General features: G+C 40.1%; 1 protein-coding gene across 2 annotated transcripts in view; it reads left to right on the top strand.

The window, feature by feature from the left end:
• Positions 1 to 16,094, top strand: part of LOC146677250 (pro-neuregulin-2, membrane-bound isoform-like) — a 71,077-nt gene that overhangs the window by 44,383 nt on the left and 10,600 nt on the right. The window contains exons 5-7 of one of the 2 annotated variants that reach the window (XM_085419676.1): positions 8,413 to 8,471; positions 13,311 to 13,334; positions 15,746 to 15,848. In XM_085419676.1, the coding sequence (XP_085275802.1) occupies positions 8,413 to 8,471; positions 13,311 to 13,334; positions 15,746 to 15,848 (186 nt within the window). The remainder of the gene's footprint in view (positions 1 to 8,412; positions 8,472 to 13,310; positions 13,335 to 15,745; positions 15,849 to 16,094) is intronic. The other variant, XM_085419683.1, reaches the window with a different exon arrangement.

Raw genomic sequence — 16,094 nt, 5'->3', positions numbered from 1 at the left:
ATATTCCAGTTATCTCCCCCCCTTTACTTCACATTTTACTCCTATGCACTGTTTGTGTCACCATGTTTCCTGTTGTCCCAGTAGGTAGGAGACAGGACAAGCTGTGTGACAAACTACTGGTCACAATCATGGCAAGGAGGACGTGAAATGTAGTGATAACTTTTCTGCACTGACACAGCCCCACAGTGATTAAAAACTTCACTGCTAACGATCCACTTCTTCCTTGTGTTTATTTGAAATGAACTGTAAACATAAATGCATCACTTCCTGTGAGTGGGAGGATTTTTCCTAGGAAACTGCTACCAGACTGGTAGGTGTTTAGAACAGCAAGTGCAAAAATTTTCATGAACTGAATTTTTAGATGAATCACTGCTGTGTTATATCAACTTATTCCAGAGCAAAACTGTTGTAGCAGACATCATCATAACTGATTGCAGATGGGAAGTAACAGTATAACGGTAAATACCTGTTTGCAGCTTGTAGCACTTTCTTTTAGAGCCTTGCACTAGAATAACGGAGGTGTTACTTGGCCTTGCACTACTAGCAATTATCTTGCAGGATTTATTTATATATATTTTTCATTTATAGAAAGGTTTGTAAGTTTTTTAGACTTTGTATTTACAGCCAAAGCTTTGTACAAATCTAAACTACAGGGAGTGCAGAATTATTAGGCAAGTTGTATTTTTGAGGAATAATTTTATTATTGAACAACAACCATGTTCTCAATGAACCCAAAAAACTCATTAATATCAAAGCTGAATGTTTTTGGAAGTAGTTTTTAGTTTGTTTTTAGTTTTAGCTATTTTAGGGGGATATCTGTGTGTGCAGGTGACTATTACTGTGCAGAATTATTAGGCAACTTAACAAAAAACAAATATATACCCATTTCAATTATTTATTTTTACCAGTGACACCAATATAACATCTCCACATTCACAAATATACATTTCTGACATTCAAAAACAAAACAAAAACAAATCAGCGACCAATATAGCCACCTTTCTTTGCAAGGACACTCAAAAGCCTGCCATCCATGGATTCTGTCAGTGTTTTGATCTGTTCACCATCAACATTGCGTGCAGCAGCAACCACAGCCTCCCAGACACTGTTCAGAGAGGTGTACTGTTTTCCCTCCTTGTAAATCTCACATTTGATGATGGACCACAGGTTCTCAATGGGGTTCAGATCAGGTGAACAAGGTGGCCATGTCATTAGTTTTTCTTCTTTTATACCCTTTCTTGCCAGCCACGCTGTGGAGTACTTGGACGCGTGTGATGGAGCATCGTCCTGCATGAAAATCATGTTTTTCTTGAAGGATGCAGACTTCTTCCTGTACCACTGCTTGAAGAAGGTGTCTTCCAGAAACTGGCAGTAGGACTGGGAGTTGAGCTTGACTCCATCCTCAACCCGAAAAGGCCCCACAAGCTCATCTTTGATGATACCAGCCCAAACCAGTACTCCACCTCCACCTTACTGGCGTCTGAGTCGGACTGGAGCTCTCTGCCCTTTACCAATCCAGCCACGGGCCCATCCATCTGGCCCATCAAGACTCACTCTCATTTCATCGGTCCATAAAACCTTAGAAAAATCAGTCTTGAGATATTTCTTGGCCCAGTCTTGACATTTCAGCTTGTGTGTCTTGTTCAGTGGTGGTCGTCTTTCAGCCTTTCTTACCTTGGCCATGTCTCTGAGTATTGCACACCTTGTGCTTTTGGGCACTCCAGTGATGTTGCAGCTCTGAAATATGGCCAAACTGGTGGCAAGTGGCATCTTGGCAGCTGCACGCTTGACTTTTCTCAGTTCATGGGCAGTTATTTGGCGCCTTGGTTTTTCCACACGCTTCTTGCGACCCTGTTGACTATTTTGAATGAAACGCTTGATTGTTCGATGATCACGCTTCAGAAGCTTTGCAATTTTGAGACTGCTGCATCCCTCTGCAAGATATCTCACTATTTTTGACTTTTCTGAGCCTGTCAAGTCCTTCTTTTGACCCATTTTGCCAAAGGAAAGGACGTTGCCTAATAATTATGCACACCTGATATAGGGTGTTGATGTCATTAGACCACACCCCTTCTCATTACAGAGATGCACATCATCTAATATGCTTAATTGGTAGTAGGCTTTCGAGCCTATACAGCTTGGAGTAAGACAACATGCATGAAGAGGATGATGTGGACAAAATACTCATTTGCCTAATAATTCTGCACTCCCTGTAGTCATTCCCAATCAAAGCGCTAAGTACCTCATGGGGTATATTTTAGTAGCCAGGGGGTACATGGAAAAATTAGATTAACTAATCACGAAGTTCAGTTCTTTAATCACTTTTTTCACTAAAGAAAAAAGTGGAGATAAACACGTTTGAGCTGAAGACTTAGAAGTTAAAGGATAAACGGTAGGCAATAATGACGCAACAAAAAATTAAAAAGCAATAAACTTAAGTAATAACAAAACTCATCTAGTTACATCATTAGCCATTAAAAATGTCTAAACAAATAAAATTATTTAAAGTAGTTGATGAAATATATGAAGGCTATGAGTAAAAAATAAATAAATAGCTAATAGGATGTAGCTGACAACTACAAGAGCTAGCCGGGAAGGTAAACAGTTTTAAACAATTTTAGCTGGCAGTACTTCAGTTTAATCCAATTCCCTTTTATTTATACAGCGCCAAATCACAACAATAGTCACCTCAAGGCGCTTTATATTGTAAGGTAGACCCTACAGTAACGCACACAGAGAAAAACCCAACAATCTCACATGACTCTCAATGAGCAAGCTCTTTGGCGACAGTGGGAAGGAAAAACTCCCTTTTAACAGGAAGAAACCTCCGGCAGAACCAGGCTCAGGTAGGGGCCATCTGCTGCAACCAGTTGGGGTGAGAGAAGGAAGACGGGATAAAGACATGTTGTGGAAGAGAGCCAGAGATTAATAATAAGCATGATTCAGTGATTCAGTACCGATCAACATGCACCAGTGGCGTGCTAGACAAGCAAGCAGAGCCAATTACCCTGACAATAAACCAGATATCCTACCTTTCATTAATCATTTCCTTGCTAACATGCTAAAGAAGTTATTAAAAGCTTGCTCCTCATAACACATCATGGTCAAGTTGGTTATTAAAAGGAAACTTGTCTGTTACAATGATAAATCATAGAGGGCTTGTTTACTTTCTAGTGCTAGCTATGTTTCCATACCATGTGCAGATGAGCACTGATCTCAGAGCAGTGAAAGCAAAGCCAGCAGCTGCCTCAGTTTCAGAGGTTATCAACATTGCGCATGCGCAAAAAAAACTTCCTGGTTTCTCAGCTTGCCCAGCTACAACCTTTGTTAATGGGACGTAGGCATTGCCATAGAGACTCCAGTAATTTGAAGTCAACTGAGTTAAGGCTGCTTCCAGAGGCAGTAGCAAACTGTGGCCACAAGTAATTTAAAAGATGGATGCAAACAGGCAAGAAGCTTCATGCAATACAGTAGATAAACAATTGAAATAGCTATCTTAAATTAAGAATAAAAAGTTAGAATAATTATCTAAAAATATGGAAAGCAGATGAAAATGAAACTTTAAGTATTGTTATATTATTATATTATATTATATAACAGTATAGATAAACAAGCACAATACTTGTCAAAACAGAATGGACACAGTTGAAATAGCTAGCTAAAAAGTGGGAAATATTTAGCTGAAAGTATTTCTAGCAGTTGGAATTGAAACATTTGTATCAAAGGTTGAAGTAGCTTGATAAAAAGTATAAATCAACAATTTTGATTTTAGCTAGTAGTATGGCTAAACAAGCACAATTTAACCCAATGGATACACTGTTAAAAGTAGTCATTATATATACTGGAGAGCTGTTAAATGGAGTAGTAGCTGGTCATGCCACCAGTTCAGATAATACAATTTCTCGATAAACTCCTAAAAGCAGATATCGAAGTCGCCTAAGTTGACTTCATAATAACCGGTTTTCTGAACTAGAGGTTTTAGTCTTTCCGTTCTAAACTGGCATACATGTTGGGTCATTTTGTAGATGTGTAACAAACATTTCCTCTGACGGTGTGGCTAACAGATGGCGTGTATAGTCATGCATGGTCAGAAGCTTTGTTTTTATGCTTTCTGTACAATAGGATGTCTCGGCTAGAAATCCATCCTTAGCTCCAGAGGTGTCTGTTTCAGGTCTCCATTTTTTTTGTCTCTTTGTTTTTACATTTCCATCTCTCTCTTTCTCTCACTCTCTTTTTCTCCCAATATTCCCCCTCCACTCGCTCTCTGCCTCTCATCTGATATACCTTTGGGTCATCGCTGAAGGATAAATCAGAACGTTTTTTTCATGGTGCTGACAAGCAGAAAACTTTGTTTGAGAGGGTTCATATAGACATTAGGAGCTGCGTATAGCAGTTTAGCGATGCAAAATGTGCAGGATTGCACAACCGCGTGTGCATGATTGCACTGCATACAACACACTGCATATTTAAAGAAGACACAGCAAGCTAGCAGTAAAGTAGCAGTAGACTAGCCAGCGTTTTCCAGAGAATTACTGTAGCTTCTCAGCTTTGTCATCCTTTGTTGGCCTGTCTGTTAAGGCCATTGGATAACAGGATGTAAATAAGACTGCTGTCTGCAGGTGTCTGTGCTTCTTGTTCACCTCAGAGATATGTAGACCACCACCCGGCTTCACAGACACACGCATAACAACACTCTTGAATCTGCACGACAGCTTCAAATCTACCCACTGCAAAACATAGCCAGGCAGCAAGAACTGTTAACATCTCTAAAATTCTTTTTGTGCCGACCACAGGAACCTGTAATCTCCTCTTCCCTGAAGGAGAAAGTAATGCTGTATTGCAAAATGGAGTCTGTAGGTTAAAGTGGAGGACAGCACATACAGAAAGGCACCCTGGCTTAAAGTATGGAGGGTAAATTAAAGATGAGCATAGGCAAACATTCCCCCACCAAGCTGTGGGCAAGTTAAACCTCGGTGTGCCTCTGGTTTTCTGTGTAAAGCTGCAGATCCCTGCTTTGATTAATGTGAACTTGCTAAACTACAGTCTGAATGCTGGCATAGAACAGTATGTCGTGTATTCACAGCTATAGGTGGAAAATGCCGATATTCCCCTCATGAATCAGTAAAGATAATTTAATCTAAACTAATCTAATCTACAAATGCCATGAGGTCAGGCTTGTGAACGTTTTGCCCATAACTGTCCGTGGTTCTTCTGTTAAATTTGATGAGCCCTTTGAATAATGAATATAACCACATTCATTCAGATGGTTGGAACAAAAGGTGTGTTAGCTTTTTTCCCCCTTTCCTTTCCACTTGATCTGGGGGCTGAAAGAACAGTACAGAGTGGAAAAAATAGGAATGCAAAGGGTAAAACGGGTGCAAAGAAATAGAAAAGAGATGATATACAGTAAAAGCTTTGCCGGCATAGGGCTGCATCTGCACCCAGTGTCTCCCACCACTCTCTCTCTCTCTCTCTGCTCTATTTATATCTCTCTGGGAAATTGCTGAGTGGGCTCTACTGAGGGTTTTTGCTGTAATTGATTCAAAATGCAAGTTGTCTCTTTAGTGGTGAGAAAGAGGAGAAAAGGATACCCAGTCAGTTATACGGACAGTGTGTGCATGAGGGGAAGACGAGGCTTCTTGCGTTTCAAACTGGATAAATTGGTTGACCACTGTAATAAATACAGTGTGGTCATTACTGGGGCCTGGGTGAAATCGCCAGAGAGCTTCTTTCATCCTATAATAACTGTAATGGGGCCACACCCATGATATCATAAAACTGTGGTCAATTGTTATGATCCATCTACAGCATATGTGCACTGCAGCTGAATAAGATATTCTATAACATGTCTATTTTTCATTTGACTGCAGTAAAAGCTGATCTACTATCAATTACAGCAATAAAGAGATTACATCAATTATTCCCAGCTGGGTAAAAGCCTCGACACCATTATAACACACAATTTAAGACATTTCTGGATTTGAAGCACTCTTACAGAGATTTTTTTTAAATTTTCAGAAAGGCATTATTTAAAATTGGGGTCCTGTAGTGTTTTAGTGAGTGAATGAAGATTAATATAAGAATGTCAAAATCAATATTTAGCCTCCAAATTACCAATAACTGGCATGCGTCAATTTTCTAGTTGCTGTGATGCAGCGAGGAGCTGCAGTTTCAGTGTTGTGAGTTTGATGGCTGATGCCAGAATATGAATCACGTTTAGCTCGTGGTATTGCTGACAGCTCGCCACCCATCCAGAAACTAAACACCACATTCTGCAGCTGCATGTAAACTGTTGCTGTTATTTATGCCCAAGAAATACCAAAACCTATTCCACCCATTTTCATGCTCACACACTGTGGAAGGCTGTCTCTCTCTGTCTGCGCGCTCTTTCATTTTTTAGACTTGTGGAAAATGCTTTGGTTTTAAGCGTGTGCCATGATTACAGGTCCTCGTTTCTTTATGATTTATTTATGGAGTACATTTAAACATCGCATTACACAGAGCAGGGACACTGCATTTAATGGAAAATGCATGACTAACGACCAGCATGACTCAAACAGGGAGGCCTGCCTTTCCAGCCGCTGTAGAGACGCACCCAAAGAGAATTACTGTCCTGCAGCTAACCTTTGCCTTTTAGAGCATTTTTCGTATCTTTCAGCTCTTTATTTTGGTTTGGAGTCTAACCTTTGTGTTGGCTATGCATTACTTATATTACACTCATTAATACATTTGAGGCAGGAGATGTGTGTGTTATATGTGTGTGTGTGTGTGTGTGTGTGTGTGTGTGTGTGTGTGTGTGTGTGTGTGTGTGTGTGTGTGTGTGTGTGTGTGTATTAGTTATTCTGTAAAAAAGTATCTTAGTGATTAACGGCCATCATTATGTCACATTTTATTGTGTTAGCTGGTTAGCTCAGCTAAGCTACCTGAGTGCAGTTATAATTTCTCTTCCCACAAATTTTTACTAGTGCTGTCAGCGTTAATCTCATTAAAATTACATTAGCGCCATAACCGCATTAACGCGGCAAATCTCCATTAGCAATTTAGCGCAGATTGCCCCATGCGAGGGGCGGTACGGTGCTAATACGTTAGCGCCTTTAGCTTGTTAACGCGTTAGCGCCTGACAGGACTAATTTTTTACATTTCTGTTGTTTAGTTCTGTTCGATATAATAGGAAAACACTGAATTAATCACTGAAAACAATCTTTCCCTTGCTCGAAAGATCATCCAGCCAGCACTGAAATCAGCTGAATTCACCAAAAATAATTAAAAATAAAGTAACAGTTGCCTCAAAGCACTTTGTATTGCAAGGTAAAGATGCGACAATATTAGCAAGAGAGAAAAGCCCAGCAGCCAGACGATCCAGTATGTGCAAGCACTTGGCAAAAGAGGGAAGGAAGAACTCTCTTTTAACAAAAAAGGTAAACTGTAGCTAACTTTGGAGTCTTTAGCTCTGCATCTGCTACCTATGTATGCTCAGGGTACAGTCACTGTGTTTGCATCCTCTTTACCAAAAAAACTAAAATGTAATTGACGAGAAAAACATGGCGGACCAAACATCAAAATGACCATGATCAGAAAGGCAAAGAGTAAAGTGAGGCACAAAATCACAGACGTTTACATGCTAGCTCCTCCTCTGGGTAGAGCATTTATTGAAAAGAGCTCAGCATGATAAATGATAAAACGTGTTCCACTAACAGGGATTTCACAGATTAGCATCCGATTACATCATATCATCCTCCTGCATTTTTTCAAACAACTCACTTTCTTGTTTATATGTGTAAAAACAGCCCAGAATTATATCTGCTGGCTAACATATAGATCCTGCATCGGTCTTGAGTGGAGACCACTGTAAACTTACAGGTTTGGACACAATCAGGTTCATGACTGCTGTGTTTTGTTAATATGTTTGCATATTATATAATGGTTAATAAATTGTTTTAATACATTTCTCCAGTACAACGAGTGGGAGTCCATAAAGCAGTTGTTCATGTATGCATTTTGTGGGTGTTGTCTACACCTGTGTTTGTGTGTGAGAGGGGTTGGAGGCTAACGGCTGTGCGTTTGACCCCTCCTATCTCCTGCACCACCATCACACAACCCCCACGACTGTGATGATGTCTGAACTGTAGCAGTGATGTCATATTGATGGCGGTGATGTCACAGTATGCAGGTCATCTCTCTCTCTCTCTGTCTCTCTCTTTCTCTCTTTCTGTACTTGGTGGATTGTGATGTTTCTAATCCCTCATCTCTCTCCTCTCCTACGTCTCCCTCCTTCCCTTCCTCTCTCCCCCTCTTATCTATCTGTCCTTGTGTCTTCCTCCTCCTCTCTTTCCTCCTGTTTTATCCTCTCTCTTCCCGCTGTAACTTTAACCTTCCTTCCCCTCCCTCTGTGTCTCGTTTTCCCTCCATCAGGTGTCCCAATGACTATACGGGGGACCGCTGTCAAAACTCCGTCATGGCCAATTTCTACAGTATGTCCATTTGCTCTTGTCTGTCTCTTTCCCACTGAGATGCTGCATGCTACATTGGAGGGGTTGAATGGAGGGAGTGTATGCGTGTGCGTGTGTGTTTGCATACCTGCTCGTCTGTTTAATGTGAGTTATCGTATGTATGTGAACGTGTGTGTGATGTTTGCATGATTCTGTGTCCACCCTTTTCTCTCCCTGTCTCCCCTGGTTCCTCTGTGGTGCCCCTCTAGTAACCAGAAGCAACCACTGTAGGGATATTTGCATCTATTTTTCCTGCCAGCTCACCTGCTTGAAACCCTATTTAAAGTACGCTGGATCTACAAAACAGTTCCAAAATAAACAACTTAATAAGCATTATGCCTCGTCTTACAGCTTAAAATTCTGCACATCAGTCATGTAAATTACACCCAAAGGTTCTCGTGCTGCAACTTGATCCGGAGGCTTGCACTAAAAGAAACAGAGGAGACAGAGAATTAACATAATGAGCAACACAGGAGGTTGAAGTTATTTGCTTTCGTTGAATCGCTTTGTCACTTTTCTTTGTAGATGATCCATTGGTGCCGCTTGTTTTGGAGCAGCAAAAAGAGAAGCCAGAATTGAGCAATCAAGGCAAAACTATGTGGATAGAATCTATTAGCAGAAAAATCTTGGATCGATTTTACATTTTGGAAAGTTGAGTCCTTGCAACATTGCAACAGTGTGTATTGATCTGACTTTCTTCAAATGACATCTTAGAAGTTATGTCTTCTGACGGTTAAGAGCTTATGATATACTGTGTATATACTACCACTACAAGCACCCATGGATCATCCGATAAAATATTTTTATGGCATATTGCTAAACGCTGCTTGAACTTTTCATGTAGGGTTCACTTCAAACACATTCAGAAATTGTCACATAATTTTTGAATAAATTGAATATTTTAACATTTGGGAAATTTTCTTATTTGTTTTTCTGAACAGAGCTATAAGACTATTACCACTCATGTGATACAGATACATTAAATATAAACCTATAGCCAAGATAGCTAACAAGTTAGCGTAGCTTAGCACAAAGACTGTAAGCAAAGGGAAACAGCTTGCCTGGTCCTGTCCACGGGTACCAAAATGTTACTACCACCAAACAGTAAAGTGTTATAGTAAATTAAATTGTTATATATTTACTGTGTAATTGTAAAAAATAAAGTAAAAAACTGAAAGTTGTGGGGTTTTGATGCTAGTAGCAGTGAGTTACTGGAATATTGTTATTTACAGACAAACAGTAGAGCTAAGAGGTTAATGTTTTTACCTTTTAAATTATTTAGTGTTGAACAGAGCCAAGTAAGCTTTTTCTAAAATGTTCCAGTCGTTATACCAAGTTAGGCTAAAGATTCTTGTATCAGTCCTCTTTGTAAGTTGCCACTATGGCTTATATCCCCTCAGTTTTACCCTTTAAAAGACTTCCCTTTTACGGTCATGTGGAAAACAAAGTACTTCCTTTCTGAGGTTTCATGTATCAGGACTTAATAAAAACTACATGGGTCTTAGCTGGTTCTAAAATTATTAACATACAATAACAACTACATATGTCATATTACACTATTCATTTATCAAAAAGCAAAATGCAGAAGCACTCAGTGAAAAGGAAGTGAAAAACTAAGTAATCATTTTTCCCTTTTTCAGCAGTTTGGTTGTAGTTTTGCTGCTGTGCTTGGATTCACTGTTACATGACCCAGTTTCTGCTTTAGCTGTCAGACAGATGGCCTCACATTTGACTCTAGGATACTTTGGTATAGAGAAGAGTTCACAGATGACTCAATGAGTGCAAGGTCCCCACGTCCTGAGACTGCAAAACAAACCTAAATCCTCATCCCTCCTCCACCGTGCCTTACAGTTGCTATGAGGTGTTTGTGCTGCTGTGCTGAGTTTGGTTTTCTACAGACATGGTGCATTGTTGCCAAACATCTCCACCTTGGTCTCGTTTGTCCAAAAGACATTGTTCTGGACGTCTGGAAATCTAAGCCGTACTGCCTCGCTCTCTTTACAGAAAGGAGGCTGTCTCCTGGCAAAACATGAGACTTGTTCAGTTTTCTAATTGTACTGTAACAAGTTAACATGCTAACTAAGGCCTTTAGAGTCTGAGATGTAGTTCTTGTGTTTTTTGCAGTTTCTCTGACCATTACATGGTCTGACCCTGGGGTGAATTAGCTTTAATGTCCACTCCTGGGAAGATTGGCAGCTGTCTTGGATGTTTTTCAGTTGTGAATAATCTTTCTGACTCTAGAATGATGGACTTCAAATTGTTTGGAAATGAGCTTATAGCCCTTCCCAGACTGATAGGCAGCAACAACTGCATCTTTAAGCTGATCGAGATTTTCCTCAATACCAGACCCGCAAACTGCCAAAATGTAGCTTTTATAGTGGTGCTCACACTTGCTGATTATCAGTTTTTCTGGTGCATTTGATTAGCTGCACCTCTGGTGCTTAACCTCTGAACTCCTAATTCCTTAATTAGGAATTAAGGAATTCCCTGCTTCTGCATTTTGTCTTAGATTTTGTTAAGTAAATAATAACACAGTCTAATATGCCACGTGTTGTTGTTCATTTGAGCTTATATTTACCTAATTTTAAAATCTATCAAGAACCAAATGACTGTTTTTCGATGACTGTAAGTCTAAATTTAGGTGAAGAATAAAAGGTGAAAGGTCGTATTCACATAGACTTGAATTCCACATATTTTCACCAGCCTGCCCACTGAGTGATTATCTGCGTATTGCATTACCTTCAAGGCAAAAATCAAATTAAGTTATGTTCATACAGTGCATGTACCGTACAAATTTATTAGAGCGCCACCCAAGGTAAGTTTTTGCTTAAGCACTGATGGCTAAGCACTTTGATCGAAGTTATATTTTTTAATACTAAAATATAAATACTGCTTATATCTCTGAATTTTCAAATTTACTGTTAAAAAAATCAGAAAAAATATAAAATGCATTAATATTTTTGATTATTTGGTTATTTTTACTTAGAGTAAATTACCTACACTTCTGAACACACAGTGTGCAGCCCCAAACACAAATTTAGTTTGTTATTTTCCTAATAAATAGCATTATCATTTTTGGCAGTTTTTCCTTGTTTTCATAAGAGGTGGGCTAATAAATTCAGTGTTTACTGACAGCAAGAAGGTTCTGGGTTAAATTATGCGTTTTCAGAGGAGTTCACTACGAATTCAGACTGATGTGCAAACAGATGTCTTTTCAGCAACCTAAGAATACGACTTTTCACCTTTTCCTTTTGAACCAAATATCAGCGTTGTTTAGACGTCTGTCAGGGTCGTCTTTTCAGTGTCTTTTCAAAGAGGTTTTTGCTGGGTGGGATGTAACGTGCGAAACTCCCGTTCCCCTGCTCTCATTTTTCATTTGTGACAACCAAGCGCAACGCTCCGAATGTCTTCCTGGAGAGACAGGACTGTGTCGTCCCCTTCTCTCCGATCGTTTGCATTTTTGCTCCAATCAGCAATCAAAACATATTAAAAACTCGACCAGTTTCCACATAGCCAAACCCACTTGCACAGGAAGTCAAATATGTGGATTTCCCAAAATGTTGAACACTTGTTTAAATCAGAGGGATGAAAGAAATGTGTTTGGTCATTCTCCTGTGATTGCATGGGCAGTGATAGCGAAACACAGTCGGCCAATATTGGCACAGGCACATAATTAATGGGATGAGATCTCTGCTTAAAGAATGAACAGTTTTAAAGTTAGCACCTGGCTTCTTTTGTACAGAAACAAACGAGCTCTTTCTTGTAGCTGCCCAAGCAATCACACCGAGATAAAACTTCTTGTTTCCAGGGGTTATACAGTGTTGTTTCACGTTCATGTTGTGCTTTTGTTTCTGTTTGTCTATTGCTGAAGTTTCCATACTGAATAATGTCACATTTAAAGCAAGAACAGGTTTTATTGTATGTAACGTGTGCTTATTTTTGACCCCACCATCAAGCCTTGTGTTCATGCTGAAGTCTGTCTGTGTTTTCTTTTGCACTGTGACGGTGAAGGAACACCCTCTGCTGTTTTAAATCAATTTGTGTCATTTTCTAGCAGTATTAACACACAGTGCTCAAGGTTACAGAAGTTAAAAGTTAGGGTGGACTGTTCTGGCCAGTAATGCATGTGAGGCCAGAAATATTGGGAATGCTGAGATGATCTCTCTGTAAATCCTATGAGAGTCTCTAAGAGCAGCGTTATACAGAAGGTATGCTGTAATCAGTACAAAGGCACACAGTTGCCATTAGGCGAATGAGTTACAGCACCCACCCCCATTTGTTGTGTCGGCCTCATCGACTGTACTGTGTTTTTATGTTGGAGAGAAACTCACTGCTTTTATCGTTTGTTTTCTTTACTTTTTTGTCTTATTTTTTGTCCTTTTTTATTTTGTTTCTGTCCAATGTTGTTTACTCCAGAAATGAGGTCTAGTAAATATAGCAGTAAGTGATGTGGCTTCTTGTCTTGCTGTCTTTGTCAGTCTTTCTCTGCATGCCTTTTCCTGCCTGCTGTTTCTCTTTCCTTCTGCTTTTGGTTCATTTTCTCCCTTCGTGTTTGATTTCTGCCTGTTTTTTGGCTTCGTTTGTTTGGGTTTTTCTTTTTTTGTTTAGTTTTTCCTGTCATTTCTGGGGATCACAGAGCTGAGGCTGTCTGAGTTGTCTGTCTGTTACTAGACGGTACGCGTGTCAGTCACTCTATAATTAACTTATATCCTGGTTCAGCATATGCAGGACATGGAAATAATATATCTGCTCCAAAGTGGACATTACACCTGACCCTATGTGTCTCTTTCCTTTTACCACGACAACTTTCTGCGCTGGCAGAGCTTCTCAGAATTGAATTTATGGGTATGGAACATTATTATTCATTTTGCTGTGCTTAAAGGATGTGCCAAGATCCTCTCACAGTCACACATTATTGTGCCATCTTCTCTCTAAAACCAACAACTGGGTCTCTCACAACCTGTCCTTCTTTTTCTCCTGCCCACTAACTTGGTTTTAAGACACCTAACCTCCCGTCTTTGCATGCACTCTTCTTTTTTTGGTGTAACAACACTAGAGAAAGAGACAAATTCATTGGGAAGGGATACAATAATAAGAGAACGTGCAGAGGTGCATTCAAACTCAGTGTAAGGGGCTCCTGATACGACTCCAAACTGTTTATCTGGACACCATATCAGAAAAGCAAAAAGCTGCCTCTTTGCTCCAAAAGAAAAATCAGCGAATGTTTTGCATCATTGATAAATACAAGTAACTGGCTCGTCCGCCAGGCTTTGGCAGTGTGCATATTGGTTTCAGCAGCCCGTCGAACAAAAACATGCAAGCTACGAGCATTTTTGCAAAGCACTGCCAAAAGCCAGCAAAAAAAGCCTGACTACATAGTCTGTCCTTATTATTATGCCCTTGATTGACTCAGTGTCAGAGTCAAGAGCTTGCCTGTCCTAAATCACGATCGCTGCTGGCCCCACTGTGCCAGCGAGCTTGCCTTCCCATTTCCTTTTGCCTTTCTGTATCAGTACCCTGTGACACACACACAATGCCGGGCCGAGGCTCTCGTAGGCTCGTCAATCCCTACAGAGGCCCTTTATTTAAAGACTGTCCTCGTGCCCCCCCCCCGGCCCCCTTTCCCTTCTTTTCAGTGGCGTGTCTAGAGTTTTTGTTTTGTTTTGTTTGGCAGGTTTAATGATAGGTTTCAGGCACCACTGAACGGCATTAGTTTTAATGTAAACTGAGAAGAAACTCATTTGAACAAACAAATATTTGTGTTGCAGAAGATTTAAATGGTAAATGGCCTGTATTTGTATAGCGCTTTACTTAGTCCCTAAGAACCCCAAAGCGCTTTACACTACATCTACACCCATTCACACACACATTCACACACTGGTACAGCTACATTGTAGCCACAGCTGCCCTGGGGCGCACTGACACTGATTTAGGTTGATGAAAACAAAAAGTTACTGTTAGTTACTGTTAATTTGGCCGTAACTAACAATGCAGTGACCTCGATAATCCAGTTAGTTGATAAGGGGACAAAGTCAGGTCAGTCTTTGGTTCCCGCAGGCCTCTTTCTTCTCCTGGGCCTTTTTCCTGGACACGCCCCTGCTCCCCTTGCGGCCTCTTTCCTTTCCCTCTGTGTATTTCCTTCTGCTTCCTCCTTTTTCACCACTTTGCTTTTCCTGCTTTTATTCCCTCTCTCTTCCCTCTCACGTTCTGTTTATTTGTTGCACTGTGTTTTGTGCTTTTCGTTCTGACACAGAGTGTTACACCGCAGCAGCCCCCAGAATCTGAATTGGATTCACTACAAGATTCACGCGCCATCACCATATTGTGTTATGAACTAAATAAAGTTTAATGTGATCCACGGGGACTTCCACACCTGTACTGTTGAGTCCGTTTAAATTGAAATTGGTTACTTTCCCAATGTACAAGAACTCTTGCAGGAGATTTGCACGTTAAAGAAACAGTATAGTCGTTCACAGTTTTTCCCAAGAATATGAGCTATGAATTAGATTATTGTAAAATTGTAAAATAACAAAATAAACACCATAACACCATGGGTGCTATTTAAACCTTTTTCTTTGATAAAAATGTTTCGCTTTTTAGCTTCAACTTAAGGTTAAGGTGGTAAATTGTGACATCGCTGTTGGGCTGTAATAGGTCACACCACCAGAGGGCAGCAAAACATTCAATCTGGTGTCAACTTGTTTTAATTCAAAAAATCCTGTGTTTGTGATGCTGATGGCGAGCTATGTGAATACCAAACTTTCATCTGGTTCTCAGGCCGCTGTGGTGTTAACCCTGATTTTTTTTTACCCCATCTTGACAACTTGTCTCGTGTGACTCCATTCATACAGGCATGGCATCAGATCTTTTCCAGTGCCATCTGTGGCATTACATCCCCATGGCCACTACAAACTTGTTTAAGACAGCAGGAAGTCTGTGCCAGGTTGTAGGTTTACATCTCAGCTTTTCCTCATGATAGTCGTGAGACTGTATAATTACTCCTCTTTGTTGTGTAGTACTGTGTGACTGCAAGAACGTTAAAAGTCCAAGGCATGTGATTTGATAGAACAGAGACAGCACAGGGACACGATGACAGCAGATCATAGTGAGGACAACAGTTTCTTTAGTTGCCATAGATGGGATAGTGCTCATGCTGTATGTGTGTGTGTGTGTGCGCGTGTGTGCGTGTGTATTTTTGGTATGGTAAAATGTGCGTTTGAATGTGTGTGTATGTGTTTGCATATTTGCATCCACAGAGGCTGAGGAGCTCTACCAGAGGCGGGTGCTGACGATCACAGGCATCTGTGTGGCGTTGTTAGTGGTTGGCATCGTTTGTGTGGTGGCCTACTGCAAAACAAAGTATGTCTTTGAAGCAAAAAGAAACAATTCCACCGTATACAAAAGACTCAAAACCTTTGAATTAACCCTTAAGTTAAAAGCAAAAGTGCCATTACAAAGACCTAAAAGTACTCTATTACAATCAGAAGCCTTATATTGCATGCATGTTAAGTAACTTTGACTGAAAGCATTTGTTCTGCAGAAATTGTCCTCTGGAACTGAAATATTATTAATTAAGACATTATTAGAGTGCTCTATTTAAAGAAA

Source organism: Rhamphochromis longiceps, linkage group LG2 (assembly GCF_057381845.1).
Source record: "Rhamphochromis longiceps isolate RC_006_pf linkage group LG2, R_longiceps_female_GT1.1, whole genome shotgun sequence".
Taxonomy (NCBI): domain Eukaryota; kingdom Metazoa; phylum Chordata; class Actinopteri; order Cichliformes; family Cichlidae; genus Rhamphochromis; species Rhamphochromis longiceps.
Note: the sequence above shows the minus strand (reverse complement) of the source record. Positions and strands in the feature narration are given on the sequence as shown.